The sequence below is a fragment of the Rattus norvegicus genome, chromosome 8, assembly GCF_036323735.1.
Source record: "Rattus norvegicus strain BN/NHsdMcwi chromosome 8, GRCr8, whole genome shotgun sequence".
Taxonomy (NCBI): domain Eukaryota; kingdom Metazoa; phylum Chordata; class Mammalia; order Rodentia; family Muridae; genus Rattus; species Rattus norvegicus.
Window position 1 is genome coordinate 53,954,401 of NC_086026.1, and position 15,957 is coordinate 53,970,357.

At 41.5% G+C, this 15,957-nt stretch overlaps 1 protein-coding gene across 1 annotated transcript in view; it reads right to left on the bottom strand.

Annotated features, from left to right (window-relative positions):
• Arcn1 (archain 1) overlaps nucleotides 1-15,957 on the bottom strand; it is a 24,605-nt gene continuing 8,648 nt past the window's right edge. The window contains 8 exon segments of the mRNA NM_001007662.1: nucleotides 1-1,893; nucleotides 3,990-4,194; nucleotides 8,181-8,289; nucleotides 8,687-8,834; nucleotides 9,732-9,897; nucleotides 13,300-13,464; nucleotides 14,601-14,806; nucleotides 14,926-15,105. Coding sequence (NP_001007663.1) covers nucleotides 1,804-1,893; nucleotides 3,990-4,194; nucleotides 8,181-8,289; nucleotides 8,687-8,834; nucleotides 9,732-9,897; nucleotides 13,300-13,464; nucleotides 14,601-14,806; nucleotides 14,926-15,105 — 1,269 coding nt within the window. The 3' untranslated portion in view covers nucleotides 1-1,803.

Consider the following 15,957-nt stretch of genomic DNA (forward strand, 5'->3'; position numbering starts at 1 on the left):
TCTCATTTTATAATACTCTTTTATTTGATTAAAGAATTTGCCTTCGTTGTGTACATTGGAATGTTATATTCCCTATGTATTTTACAGGGTTACAAAATGTCTCTCATTTTAAATATTACCCCAAAAGTAATTTCAGAAAAAAAGTCTTTGTGAAATTAAACTTGACTTTAAAAATCATAGGGACAAACAGCTCTGAAATACAACTGGATTAATAAGATTTCTTGTCTACTTTACTACATGACAGACTTCTTATCCCAGTCCCCTTCCTCAGAAAACCTCATGTGAAAACCAAGCTAGCGATAAGGATTCTTCCCTGATGCAGTTTAGGGGAAAGGGAAAGGCTAGGAACTTCTTTGGCCAGCGTCCGAGCCACAGCCCTCTGCGGCTGCTCTGCTTCATGGATAGAAAACTCTTGCCAGGGAAGGCCAGGTGTTTAGAGTGAGCGCTCTCTGCTCTGCAGCCACCTGAGAGAGTGGAGGCCATCTACTGTCATTTACTGCTTCCCACTGCTACTGCCTGCAGCCTTGCAGCAACTGGTCATCCGCTGATCATCCTCCCTACCCAGTGCAGTGCTTGGGGGGACTGGCTGATTCAGCCTCCATTGAAAAGGTAAAGGATCAAAATGAGCCGAGAAACTCCTACAATTATTACATGATGACACCAAAAAGGCTGAGAAGAAAAAGGTTTTCAGAAACAAGGGCGGAGAGGCGGGTGGGAAATGTCAGGTTAGATGGGGTATATTTGAGTAGCCCCTTACTGCACACCAATATAATCCCCTGCCTCTCAAAATGCTACCAAATGGTGGTGAGGATGGGGCCTCTTCATTAGGGCTAATGAGAAATGGCACAGACTCACTAGACTCAGTTCTGCTGGAAAGACTGATGAAGGGAAGAGCATCTGGGAAGGGGAAGGAGGTGGACACAAGGACTCTAAGTGGACTACAACACCCTGAGTGACAATGCTTCAACTCAATTGTCCCACAGCATGTAGAGAACTTTAAGTTTGGGTAGCATTAGCAGCAGACATGATTACATGTGGAAATGGATGGAGCCATCTTACTACGCATCTTGAAAAGGTGTGTCCATATAAAAGCTGCTTCTCAGCGAGCTACCTTTAATATCGATAGGAATGGGATTCACAGTACTGCCTGCAACTGGAAGGGGACGGCTTACAAGGGAACAACTTCATAAAGAAATGGAGCAATGGATGGATATGGGAGAGAAAATAAGATAACCTTGTGTTTCAACTTTTAGACTCCACATCCCTCAAGCAGTTCACTGGCATTGTCTAATGTCAAGAATGGGTTAGATAACCTTCTTCTCAGAGTGCTGAAGACAATACCCACAGACAGGTGACCCCAGTGCGTGATAAGTGTACTGAAAGAAAACAGAAAGCAAAGGAGTGTAAAAGACTCAAATCTATAGAGAAAACTTTGTAAAACAAAGTATGAAATATACCTGTATTTAGGGCTTAAAATAAAGGGAGACTTAGGTGAAGGCAGAAGAGCTATTTACTGGGGCATTCCCTGGAGAGATGGCTTCCTGCTGGCCAGTAAGATCTGCCAAAGAAATCAGCAGCCTTTCCCTTTATGTCAGCGTCATGTCTTTGTCAAAAATGTCTCTGTGACACCACAACACTGGGTGTGAGTTGAGGGTCCTTGCGCGCAGAGAACGTGCACTGTATCAGAAAAAAGGGGGGGAGGGGATCTCCAATGGCTTGTAAATTTGGAAAAACTCTTCAGCCACTTTTGGCTTCTTCTTTATTAATCTGAAATCCTTGCTTTTCAGCTTTCTCTTCTTGGTACTACAGGATTTCATATTTGTCCACTAAGAAAGTGGTCTCTGTGGAAAACCTAACAGGGCTGTTTCCATCTACCTGGGTCACTTTGGTAACCTAGGAAAACAAAGAGAGGGGAGGGGGGAGAGGAAAAACAACAGTGAGTCTCTGATATGTTAACTACATTTTCATTACAGATTTTATCACATTCTCTAAAATCAGGATCAAAAGTACCTTGGAAACACCAAAATGTACTCAGAGCTCATACTTGTTCCTTGTGGCATCATCTAATCTGTACTCTAGAGAAAACTGATTGGTACAGTAAGACGGACAGCAGCTGCCACAGGTAAAAGCCAGGATGAGTGGCAAGGCTCAGCCTGCCCTATAAAATCCAGGAAAGCCAGACATTCTATAAGGATGATCAATTAACATTCTGGTCCTAAATAAGTCTGCTACCTCTCCTGCATTACTTATTAAATTCATCTCAGTCTCCTGTCCAAAACCATACTATGTTGAAAGACCTTCTTCTTTTTCTACAGTTTATGTGTATGGGTGTATGGGTGTTTTGCATTCATGTTTGTGCATCATTTTGTGTCTGGTGACAGCAAAAGCCAAAAATAGGCATTGGATCAGCTAGGAGTGGAGTCACAGACACAGGAATCACAGGTGGGCTGTCATAGAAGTACTAGAAGTCAAACCTGGTCCTCTGGAAGAGCAGCCAGTGCTCTTAACCACTGAACCATCTCTCCAGTCCCAGGATAGTGTTTCCTTCTTTTTTGTTTGTTTGCTTTTGTTTTTTTGAGATAGGGTTTCTCCATGGCTGTCCTAGAACTTGCTCTGTAGAGCAGGCTGGCCTCACACTCATAGAAATTGGCCTGCCTTTGCCTCCCAAGTGCTGGGATTAAAGGTGTGAGCAACTATGCCAGGCTCAGATCACATTTTTTAACAGGGCTTGAGGTATGCTAACCACACACTATTCACTGAGCCATCTTTCCAATTCTATGCAGCAATTTTGTGTCTAAAAAAAACCCCGAAGGCCAAGAGTACAACCCAATGGTAAAGCATTTGCCTAGCCTGCTGGGGCTCTGGGTTGGATTTTCTGCACTATTAAATACATAAAGTATTTTGATTTCCTGGATAAATGGTAAAGCGACAGTAAGGCAAGGGATATGCAAATAGACTTTAAGATACATGAGGTTAGGGCTGGAGAGATGACTCAGTGGTTAAGAGCACTGACTGCTCTTCCAGAGGTCCTGAGTTCAAATTCCAGCAACACATGGTGGCTCACAACCATCTGTAATGGGATCTGACACCCTCTTCTGGTGTGTCTGAAGACAGCTACAGTGTACTTATATATAATAAATAAATCTTTAAGAAGATACATGAGGTTAGAAGGCACTTAGTGTACATGAATCATGTACAATCAGTAAGTACTCTTTTTTTTTTTTTTGGTTCTTTTTTTTGGAGCTGGGGACCGAACCCAGGGCCTTGCGCTTCCTAGGCAAGCACTCTACGACTGAGCTAAATCCCCAACCCCCAGTAAGTACTCTTATATGAAACATTTTATTTATCTAAACTTTATCCATAGAAGGAGTCAGAGCAGCAGATGACTCAGGAGGTGTGTGTGCTCACTCTGCTGCTGAGAAGGAAAGAGCTGACTCCACGAACCTGTCCTGACCTACACAAACGTGCTGGCACGCACATGGTCCCACATATACACACAAAATAATTTTTCCTTTTTAGATTTATTTTACTTTATGTGTGTGTATTTCTGTGCCTGGTGCCTGCAGAGGTCAGAAGAGAGCATTGGATCCACTGGACCTGGAGTTCTGGATGGCTGTAAACAACCATGTTGATGTTGGGACCCAAGCCGGGGCTCTCACAAAGAACAGTAAGTGCTCTTTATCTACTCAACTTTCTGGTCCTTACAAACAGAAGATTAAAAATACAAAACAAAACAAAACAACCCAGAACTCTATGACTATGTCCCAGGAGGGACACCTGGTCTATATAGCAAGTTCTAGGCCAGCCAGGGCTACATAAGCAAACCCTGTTATAAAAAGGAGAAAAAAAAAAAAAAAGAGAAGTATGATGAGTCAGACTGGAGTCTGCAGAAGACTCTGGCTTTGATTTCTGCTTTAACATGAAGCTGTGCTACCTATCAGGCACTTGTCCTGCCTTTCCCATATCTGCCTTCTGTTATAACAGAGTACCTGTATGTTGCAGTAATTCTTTTTGGAGATGAAAGAAACTTGAACAGGGAAGAAGTCATTGGGCTGCCCAGGAATGCTGAACTCCAGGCTGCCACTCTTATTTTTGGCATCAATCACTGGCAGGCACCACTCCAAGGTATTTCTCCGACTGTCGTGTCGATATTCCCCATCGATCTCACCGATCACAGGTGCACCAACACCCGATCTGTTGTGAGAAACATTCAGTCATTATAGATGTCTAGAGCTCAGAGAACTCCAATAAGGAAAACCACCCTCAAATCTGATTACATATTTCAAATTCTGCCTTAAATTTTCCAGAAATTAAGCTGCTGGGCAACTTCAAGAATAAAAGTCGTTAACACCTTGACTAAGGATATCACTTAACTCTCTTTGTAGAAAAAGACAAATAGAACAGGCATTTAGGATATGGCTCTGGGAGCTGACTGGACCTAGGAGCTAGCGGGGAACTCAGAGTGAAGATAGCTATAAAAATATTTTCATTGTAAAAAATCACTAATGGTTTGCTAGTTTAAAGTCATTTTTAAAACTTATAATTTAGGGTTGGGGATTTGACTCAGTGGTAGAGCGCTTGCCTAGCAAGCGCAAGGCCCTGGGTTCGGTCCCCAGCTCTGAAAAAAAGAAAAAAACCCAAAAAACAAAAAACAACAACAACAACAACCCCCCCCCCCAAAAAAAACCAAAAAAAAAAAACCCAAAAAAAAACCCAAAACCCATAATTTATTGGTGTTTTGACTGTATATGTTAGTATGAGGATGTTGTACTCCTTGAAACAGGAGTTACAAATAGTTATGAGCTGCCATGTGGTTGCTGGGAATTGAACCTGGTCCTCTGGAAGAATAGTCAGTGCGTTAACCACTGGGCCATCTCTCTAGTCCCCTGTTAAGAATTTTTTAACCATGAAACTCTTTAATAGATAATAATGAGAAATAAAGCAGTTTGGAACTGGGGAGACTTTATGCACCAAAAATAGAGGTAAACTTGTCTTTGAGAAGATTTGTTTCCAAAAAGAGTTCATAATGTTTCACACCTTACTGAAGCCGATGCTAGTGAGCTGATCTGACTATAATGTAGTGGATTTATTTGGTAAGTGAAAAGTGAAAGCATGACTACAAGGTGTGGGCAAAACAGACTGGAAAAAGAGGTGCATGGTTGTCTTTGGTCACAGATCAGGGCTAGTTAGGATGTACTTTGCACTCCCACGAACGGCTGACAAGCAGTGTCACCTACTCCCACAGATTCTAAATTTACCCTCTTTTAGTTCACCAGTGACACTGAATGCTTACATTAGGGGCAGGGTAAATGAGGAAAACAAAGACTACTTTAAGGGCAGCAAAAAATTTTAACTCTTTCCTGTCAATTTTTCAGTGCTTGCCCCTTCTCCCTCCCCAGTTCTGACTGACTTTTAATCTGCTGTAGACACTGGGGTAGAATGTTTTTCAAAGATCTCTTCAGACCACTGCAAAGTTGAACGAAGACACAGGAAACCACCACAGCCATAATTATAGAGTAGAGAGAAAAACCTAAAAACCGTGGCATTCCAAAAATAGTCTAGTAAAATAAATCTCAACAAACAAAGTCCACCATCAGCAGTGCCTAAGTCTCACCACTGTTCAAGGTAGCTATTTATTCTTCTGAAGGAACAACTGACTTGTAAAGACAGTCACCCTATTATTTCACTTTTTTCAAATTAGGGTCTTTTTGTATATCACAGGCTTGAAATCAGAACTCTTCCGGAACTGTAGGTGTACTGGTTAATCCTATTAATGGGAATACTGGCATGGTGGTTTGAATAAATAATGGCCCCTCTAAGCCCATAGGGAGTGGCACTATTATGAGGTGTGGCCTTGTTGGAGGAGGTGTCACTGGGAAGATGGGCTTTGAGGTTTCAGGAGCTCAAGCCAGGCCAAGTGGCTTACTGTTCCTGCTGCCTGAGGATCTGAACGTAGAACTCTTTGCTACCTCTCCAGCACCATATCTGCTTGCTTACCGCTATACTTCCTGCCATGACAATAATGTACTGAACCTCTGAACCTGTAAGCCAGCTCCAATCAAATGCTTTCCTTTATAGAGGGCTAGAGAGATGGCTCAGTGGTTAAGAGCACTGACTGCTCTTCCAGAGGTCCTGAGTTCAATTCCCAGCAACCATATGGTGGCTCACAACCATCTATAATAAGATTTTGTGCCCTCTTCTAGCCTGGCATACATGCGGACGGAATGCTGTATACATAATAAACTTTTTAAAAATGCTTTTCTAAAAGTTGCCATGGTCATGGTATCTCTTAAGAGTAATAAGACAATGGGTAATATATTTTAAAAAGCAGAAATAAGGTCAGGCGGTGGTAGGCCATGCCTTTAATCCCAGCATTTGGAAGGTAGAGGTAAATGGATCTCTATGAGTTTAAGGACAGCCTGGTCTACAGAGAGAGTTCCAGGACAGTCAAGGCTACACAGAGAAATCCTGTCTTTAAAAAAAAAAAAGAGAGAAAGGGGAAAAAAAAGAAAGAAAATGAAAAGAAAAAAAAAAAACCCAGAAATAAGCATGATTAAACTAGGCTTGACCAAGATAAATCCCACAGTAATCAACAGATTAAATATTATTTTGTTGCAATAAAAGCCCAGGCACTTAACAATATGAATACTCTGTGGCTCACAATCGGCAAAGGCAAGGCTGACGGTGAGGGTAAAGGTGAGGTAATGACAGTGTGCACTTTACTGGAGACATACATGATATTTCCTGAGGACCTTGAGACTACGCCAATGAAATACACGAGACATCACTGGAAAGAGAACGTTAAGGTGTGCGTGTGTAACAGGACAGGATCTCACTCCATAGCCTAGGCTTACCTGGAACTCAAACTCAGAGGATCCTTCTGCTTTGGTTACTCAAGTGCTGGCATTAGTGTGTAAGCTAGCACACCCAGCTTGGCGCATGTTTCTCTTGCCTGTGCTGACAGGTTCTCAGGTATATACATGCCAACACTTACGGCACTGCATGCTTCATGTTAGCCAGAGCTGAAAGCTTCCAGAACACTTAGTGAACCAATGTGGGCATACTGTATCCAAAACACTCCCACTTTCAGTGACAGACAAGGGAAAATGTAGGCTGGCAGACTAAGCTTCTCTGAAATGTGCAAGAAGTGGAGTGTGACTGGAAATGGGTTCCTTTTCCTGGCCTTGGAGCCTACCTCAAGAAAATAGCTCTAGCACTACAATTAATTTGTCTTGGTTTCAAAGTAAATCCCACCCCTTTCAAAATGTACAGCTCACTTCAACATGGTGTTGAAGCCTTTAGCCACCACACTAAGAGACAGGAAGGTGGATCTCAGAATTCAGACTTCATAGTGAGACTCTGTCTCAAAAAATTCATCCTAGTCACCAAACAAAGTATATAGCTCCATGCACTCTGACAAATGCACGCTGTCTGTGAGGTCTACCAATTCAAGTCATAGGACACTTCCACCACCCGGCCCCTTTCCCATATGTACTTTACTTTCTACCTCTTGATTTCTGTTAAAAGCAATTACCCTTTTCTAGAAAGCCCTATTTGTCTGCCTTCCTTTACAGTAGTCACGATCTCCACCCTACCTCCTTTCTCCCTCAAATCAGGGTCACACAAACCTCAAGATCAAAGCTCTGACACTCTTGTCTCTACCTTTCAAGGGCTAGGATCATAGGCCTGTGCCACCATACCAGACTTTACAACTGGTCGTTAACTTATTTTTAATCAACTAATTGTTTTTGTTTTTTGAAACTGGGTTTGTATAGCCCTGGAGCTTGTTCTGTAGACCACGTTGCCCTGGAAATCAAGAGCTCCTCTGCCTCCAAAGTGATGCCCAACTAGTTATTTATGAAGAAGCAGAATCAGTTAGGCCTAGTGCTTCAGACCTATAATCCCAGCTACTCTTGAGATTAAGAAAGAACACTCTTGGCCACTTTGTGAAATTCTGTCTCAAAACCGATAAAAAGAGGACTGGGAATATAGCTCAGTGGTAGAGCTCTTGCTGTGTTTAAGCCTCTAGATTTAAGCAGTATAACCACAGTGGGGAAGAAAATGAGCAAACATTTCAGAATGGATACTCAGTGAGGTACTGCCACCAAAATTCATCCCCAAACCCCAGAATCAGTTCTACAAATCAACACAAGGATAAGGATTAAGAGAACTTCACTTACGGGAGTGGGATGGTGATGACCACATCATTGAGCTCTAAATTATCTTCCTGTAGTTCATATTCTATGTTGACATCACAGCCGTTTCCACTTTCAGAAGGCCAGCAATTAACTGAGAAAAAAAAAACAAGGCCATCACACCTCAGCTTTAGAAAAAGAGTAGAACTGTTTCTTGGCCTTGGGCTAAGATCAAGAGTATGGAAGAATAGAAAATGTTAAAGTGGCAAATACAGCTGATCAACCACTGCAGATCTATAGCGTCCTATATACACCATACACTGGTGGCTCAAAGCCATCTGTGCTTTCAGCTCCAGGGGATCCGATGACTTCTTCTGGCCTTTACACTTATTCATAGGCAACATACACTCACTCAAAGACACATACACATAAATCTATTAAAACATTTAAATGGTTAATTCAAATATACAAAATATAGCATCAGTTCCACACTGCCAAAAAGAACTTGCTATGTCAATGAAGATAAGAGAAAACCCCTCACAGATACCTACTTGTCAAAGGAATAAAAGATTCCTCTGTTGTTTGTAGTCTCCACTTTAGCACCCCTACATCGCTGTTGACTGGAAATGACTTCTCTGGGTTTTTCAAGCCAATGAGAGACTCTGCAGTAAAAAGTTTTTTATCCACATTTGGATGGGTCTGGAATGAGAAGAGAAGGACGCCTGAAGTTCAGAGTGACAAGTGAAGGAAGGGGCCAGCAAGATGGCTCAATAGGGAAAGGCTCTTGCTTCCTAGCAATAACCTGCGCTCAGTCTCTGGGACCCACAAAGAGGAAAAGAGAACCAACACTTGAAAGTTATCCTCTGTCTTCTACTCATATGACATGGCACATGCATGCCCACACAGACACACACACATGGACACACACACATACACACATACACACATAAGCACACAACACAGACACATGCAGAATAAATGAGTGAATATACTAAAAATAAAAATAAAGAGGCAGGGTTGGGGATTTAGCTCAGTGGTAGAGCACTTGCCTAGGAAGCGCAAGGCCCTGGGTTCGGTCCCCAGCTCCAAAAAAAAAAAAAGAGGCAGCTGAAAATGTAGCTTGGTTGGCAAAGCACGTGCCTAGCATATATGGGGCTCTGGATTCAACTGCTTACAGTCCTGGCACTCTCACGTTGGGGGCAGGAGGAGCAGACAGTTAGAAGTTCAAGGTCATGCTCTGTTCCATAGTGAGTCTGAGGCCAGCCTGACCTATGTGAGATCTTGTCTCAACGACTGCACATGCAAAAAGAAAGAAAAAAAGAAAAAAGAAGGAGGAATAACAGGAAATAAACCCTTCTGGGCTTACAATGGTGAATAAATAGGATTCCTAATAAATTATAATTTTTAAAAAAAATTTGTGGGAAGAGTTTCCTTCTATAAAGACAAGATTTTAGACCATCTTTACAAAAGGCCAAGGCTATAGTTGAGCCTAGCTGGAGCAAGAGCCTGTATTAAATTTGGAAGTACTGCAAAAATCTAATAGGAAATCCAGAGCAGAGACTATGCGGGTACTCAGTATGAAAAGCCCCTACATACCTGCAGCTGCACCCCTTTCTTATCTTCATTTTCTACATGAAGACGAATCCGGCCAAACTTGTCATCTGAGATCCTAAGCATGATCATGCCATGCAACTCCATATTCTGTAATCCTCCATCTCTCCCACAGGTCAGTGTGATCTTTTCTTCAATCTTCATATGCACACTATAGAACAGACGTAAGTCAGTATGTCAGGAGAGTGGTAAGTAGGCTGGGGACGGAGTTAAGTTGGTAGAGTTTGTCTAGCATCATGAACCGAGTGATCCCAGCGCCACATAAAACCAGGTATGATGGTACTGCTTGGGGACATGTACTTGAGCCAGGGTTGGGAAGGGAATCAGGAGTTCAGGCCGTCTCTGGCTCACAGTGAGCTGGAGGTCATTCTGAGCACAAGAGACCCTATCCTTAAAAAGAAAGAGAAGGGGCTAGAAAGAGAGCTCAGCTGACAGAACACTACCACTCATGCAGAAGACCCAGGTTTGGTTCCCAGCACCTCACATGGAGCAGCTTACAATCACCTGTAACTCTAGCTGCAGCCAAAGCCCTCTTCTGGGGTCCTTACATACCTGTGCTCATGAGCATATAACACTACCCTTCCCAAACACAAATTTATACATAACTTAGAAGATTAAAAATAAAATTTAAAAAGAAAGAAAAGAAACCAGAACTCAGTGCTATTTTGGAGTTTAATAGTGATTAGCCTCAATTAAAGCTTTATACTCGGGGCTGGGGATTTAGCTCAGTGGTAGAGCGCTTACCTAGGAAGCGCAAGGCCCTGGGTTCGGTCCCCAGCTCCGAAAAAAAGAACCAAAAAAAAAAAAAAAAAAAAAAAGCTTTATACTCTTTTGGGGCCTACAAGATGGCTCAGTAGGTAAAAGCACAAAGCTTAATGATCTGAGTTCAATTTTTGAAACCCACAATGTTACAAAAGAACCAAATGCTGCCCGACTGTGGCATAAGTACACGTACACACACACACACACACACACACACACACACACACACACACACACACACACACACAAACAGATCAATTCATTGGGTGTTTTGTCTGTCTGTCTATCTGTACATACATATGTATGTGCACACTAAGTGCATGTCTGATGCCTGAGGCAGTCAGAAGAGAGCAACAGATCCCCTGGAACTGGACTTAGGATGGTTATAAACTCATCACTTAGCACTGGGAATCCAACCCAGATCCTCCACAAGAGCCACAAATGCTCCTAACTGGAGAGCCATTTCTTCAGCCCAACAAACAAGTTTGTTAAAAAACTTTATACTTGGGGTTGGGGATTTAGCTCAGTGGTAGAGCGCTTGCCTAGGAAGCGCAAGGCCCTGGGTTCGGTCCCCAGCTCCGAAAAAAAAGAACCAAAAAAAAAAAAAAAAAAAAACTTTATACTTTGTGGAGTTCATGGATTGACACATGGCTGGCCATGGTGTTTACAGAGACTCTTTCCAGAATTTATCTTAAAAATAAATTCTTGTCTTCCAGGGACGGTGCTTAGAGGCACTTAGGAGGGTCCAGCATTTGACGTATGGTCGCAGGCTTTCCTACAATACAGCCTCTAACAAAACTAGGCTGTCTCGAACCCCTGGCAACACCTTTACACCAAGGCTGGGAAAGCACCTAAATCCGCATGTAGTGTGTGCCCAGGCAGACTTCGAGGGGTCCGTGCTGTGAGACCCAAAGTCCTTATGAGATTGTCTAAGAGAAAGAAGCGTCAGCAGGGCCTCTATGCTTGAGGTAACTTAATCACTTAGAAAAATCTTAAATCTCATTTTTATGTGATGTTTAAAAGTCTGAAGTCTCCATTGATCAAGAACACATTCTGCTCTCACAGAAGATCTGAGTTTAGCTCCCTGTACCCATGTGGAGTAAGCTCACAACAGCTTTTAACTCCAGTGCCAGGGGAATCCAATGCCCTCTTTCTGGCTTCTGTGGGTACCTGCACTTACACATGCACAAGACCCATAAGTGTCAACACATAAGTTAAAGAATAAATAAATAATCAATCTTTTTTTTTTTAAGGCATGGGGGCTGGAGAGATGGCTCAGAGGTTAAGAGTACTGGCTGTTCTTCCGAAGGACCTGGGTTCAATTCCCAGCACTCATATGGTAGTTCACAACTGTCTGTAACTCCACTTCCAGGGGATCTGATGCCCTCACACAAACATACAATGCACTTAAAATACAAATAAAAAAAATTCTTTTAAAAAAAGGCCTGAAGCCTCAGCTTTTTTCAAAACAACCAAAATAGCACAAGTAATTTAATGAGCGATTTATCCAAGTGTAACTGTTCATTTCTAACAAAACAGAACACACATAAAACAGAACAGTCCACTTTTATGCACACCCGATAGTGGTATCCTCCCAGACTCATCTTTCAGTTGACCTCCAAACTACCAATAATTGTAGGTCTGGGATCAAGGGCAAGAAATTTGCATCTTGATTATATGAACTTGGTTAACCTATTGCTTAAAAATGCCACCGACCAATGTTTCAGTCTTGAGATAAAAGACAAATTAAATTATATTGGATTCAAATACATAAAATTTAGCATGTTAATTTGCTTTGAAGACCTTCACAAATTTTTATTTTATTTTTTTTCCTCCATCGTTATTAACTTGGGTATTTCTTATTTACATTTCAATTGTTATTCCCTTTCCCATTTCCGGGCCAACATCCCCTTTACCCCTCCCCCTTTCACAAATTTTAAAGATTGACTTTCCTTTATAGTTTTAATTAGAAAAAGACAGAATAAAATATGGGTTAACGTAGCTCTAGCCCTATGAGGGTTTTTTCTTTGACCTAGGCTTTCATATTACTGAGGCTGACCCTGAACTCCAGATCTTCCAGTCTCCAACTCACAAATGCTGGGATGTTCCACCAGGCCCTGCTCAAGGGACAAGCTACACAACAGGCATAAAGCTACTTTTCCTAAATTAGCCAATAAAGGGCAAGTTTTAAACTTCACAGGAAATAGATGCTCGAGTCTCCATTGATATTTAAAGTGGGGAAAAAACATATTATAAGTTAATATTTGGAATATATAAAATTTTAATTCAGTAACAGTTAAAAGGCAGAAAAACATGGAGCTAGAATGTATGTAGCTCAGAGGTAAACAGCGTGCTCAGCATATGAAAGGTTCTGGGTTAGATCCCCAGCACAAAAATAAATAAATAAGCAAGAACTGATAGAATTTAAAGACAACCTTAAGGGCTGGAGAGATAAGAGCATACACTGCTCTTTGAGAGATACCCATACAGGTAGCTCAAAACCACCCCCAGATATACATGTGACTCCACTCTACAACCCCTACCACTCCCAGATATACATGAACTAAAAATAATAAAAACACCCAGGTATGGTAGCACATAACTTTAATTCCAGCATTTGAGAGGCAGGGGCAGGAGGATCTCTTGTGAATTTGAGGCCAGCCCGATATACACAGTTGAGTTCCAGGTGAGCCTGGGCTACACAGTGAAATCCTGTCTTAAAGAAAAACAGAACAACAACAATCTTTTTTAAAAGATGGTATTGTTTGTTCTTGAAGAAGTCACTGCTTACCTTTCCATATTAATGGGTGGAGCATGCACTTTGGCTGCTTCCGAGGTGCGCTTCCCCATGTTAGAAGACATAATAGTTTCGCCTTCAGATTTCAGTTTGTCCACAAAGTTATCTACTTCCTTTCCTTTAGCTCCAAGTTTCAAAGCCTTGCTGGGGCCTGAAGGTCTAATTGGAAAAATTTTAAAAATACAAAATAAATATATGGTAAAAACACAAAAAGCCACAAACATTAATTAGTAGCCTCCTACCAACAAAGTTTTCTCTGAAGGAATGTGAAGATCTTAGGAGAAAACATTTTTCATAGTGTTGGTGGACAACTACAACACTGATAGTGGAATATAAACTTGCATAAATCGATAAATACTATTAATCATAAGTATCAAGTACACAAATATGAAAGCTATAATTTTAGAGTCATAAATGGTCTGATGAAAACACAGCATCTTCCAATTAGATAAATGTGACTATGCACAAAAAGCAAATTTTGCATATACTTTCAGCAGCCACAGATTCTTCTGAAACATTAAGACTAAAAGACCGGGCTGGAGAGATAGCTCAGCGGTTAAGAGCACTGACTGCTCTTCTAAAGGTCCTGAGTTCGATTCCCAGCAACCACAGGGTGGCTCACAACCATCTATAAATAAAGTAAATAATTAAAAAAAAAAAAAGACTAAAAGACCATCTTCTGCGGTTAGTGAGATGGCTCAGAGGTCAAGAGCATTTGTTTGGTTCCAGGTTTGGTTCCCAGCACCAACATGGTAGCTCAGAATCCTCTCTAATTCCAGTTCTGAATGTACTCTCCTGACCTCTGTGGGATTCTAAGAGCATCTGCAGCTCTTCAAGAGGACTTGTGTCCAGTCCCAGTACCCATGAGGTTGCTTACATATGTGTATTACTATGGTTCAAGGTGATCTGACACATTCCTCTGGCCTCCCAGATATCAGGCACAAATACACACACACACACACGGGCAGAGCAGTTCTACCCATAAAATAATAAATATTTAAAAAGAAAAATTCATATTCCTCAAACAAATCTCCCCCACTTCACCAATTGAGATAGCTGTCATAAGAAATGAAGAAATCATGGCATAATTTGTAGAACTCGCTTATAAAAGGAAAAATAACACAGATATCTCCTTTATTCCTATCTTTTATATATCCAAATTTAATCTCACAGCTTACATCATTAAGTCCCCCATTATTTACTGCTAGCTTAGAAACCAAGTGTCTCGCCCATGAAGCACACACATACAGAACCTCCTCTGCAGCCTAGGGTGCTGGTAATGCACTAGACAATACCTGGCTGGTGCGGGTGCCACTTTTGGTTTATCAGTTTCAATGATAGTCTCTGTGATCATGGCTGCTGTGCTGCCTCCAGACACTGCAGAACTACCAAATCCCCCAAATCCTGGTGCTTTCTTTCCCTGTCTCTCCGCGTCTCTCCGGGCCTGTTGTAATTCCTTTGCTTTACGCCGCATTTCAGCTTTAGCTTCACGTTCTTGAGTCTGTGGAGAGAGACATAATTGTTTGTAGCTTTCTGTACAGTCTACATTAGCCAAGTAAAACCAGGAAAGTCAGATTAATGAAAGCTAACAGAAAGACACTCGAATTGGCAGTCACTTACCTCTCTGACTGCTCTGAATACTTTCTCCTCATGAGAGTCCATTTCTGTGAAAGTTCTGATCTGTGCCAGGTTAACATTCTCCCGGTATCCCAGGGCAACAATTTCATCAAAAGCAAAAATCAAATCAAAACAGTGCTCAGATATTTCATTTTCTTCTAAGGCTCGGCAATATTCAGGGATCTAATTACAGACAGTAATAGACAACAAAGATTAGGAATTTCATAGCAGCTATGTTTTTAAGTCTTATCTTTTAAATATGAATTTCAAAAACAATGGATTTTAGCACTTGGGAGATGGAAGCTCAGTCACCTTTGGCTACATAGCAAGGTTAAGACCAGCCTGGGTTATATGAAATCTTGTCTCAAAAAGATCCCAACTAATAAAACGGGGTTGGAGAGGTGGCTCAGTGGCTAACAGCATAGACTGTTTTTCTAGAGGACTTGGGTTTAATTCCCACCACACCCACATACAACAGGGTGGGGGTCCAAACAAATTTCAGAAACACAGACATACTAAATTGGTTAAGAACTGAGATATGAAGAACAAGTCTGCATTCTCTTTGGGAAAACTTCTAGCCTAGGAAGGAACCGAGCAAGTGTCTGCTGAATGAAGAGCTGGAGGAGATTAGGTGTAGCTCAGCAACAGAGCGCTTGCACAGAATGCATAAGGCACTGCAAAAAAAATTTAAAAAAAAGTAAGCAAGTAAGCAGGTAAGTATTAAAAAAATGAATTGCATGGGTAAGTTTTGAGATATCTATGAGGGTTCACAAACTGATCATATCAACTATTTTAGAGTCAAACCTACTCTTGAGGGCTGGAGAGGTGACTCAGTAGTTAAGAGCACTGACTGCTCTTCCAGAGGTCCTGAGTTCAAATCCCAGTAACCACATGGTGGCTCACAACCATCTGTAATGAGATCTGATGCTCTCTTTTGGTGTGTCTGAAGACAGCTACAGTGTACTTATATATAATAAAATAAATATTTAAAAACAAAACAAAAACCCTACTCTCCATAAAAAACATAAGTGTAAT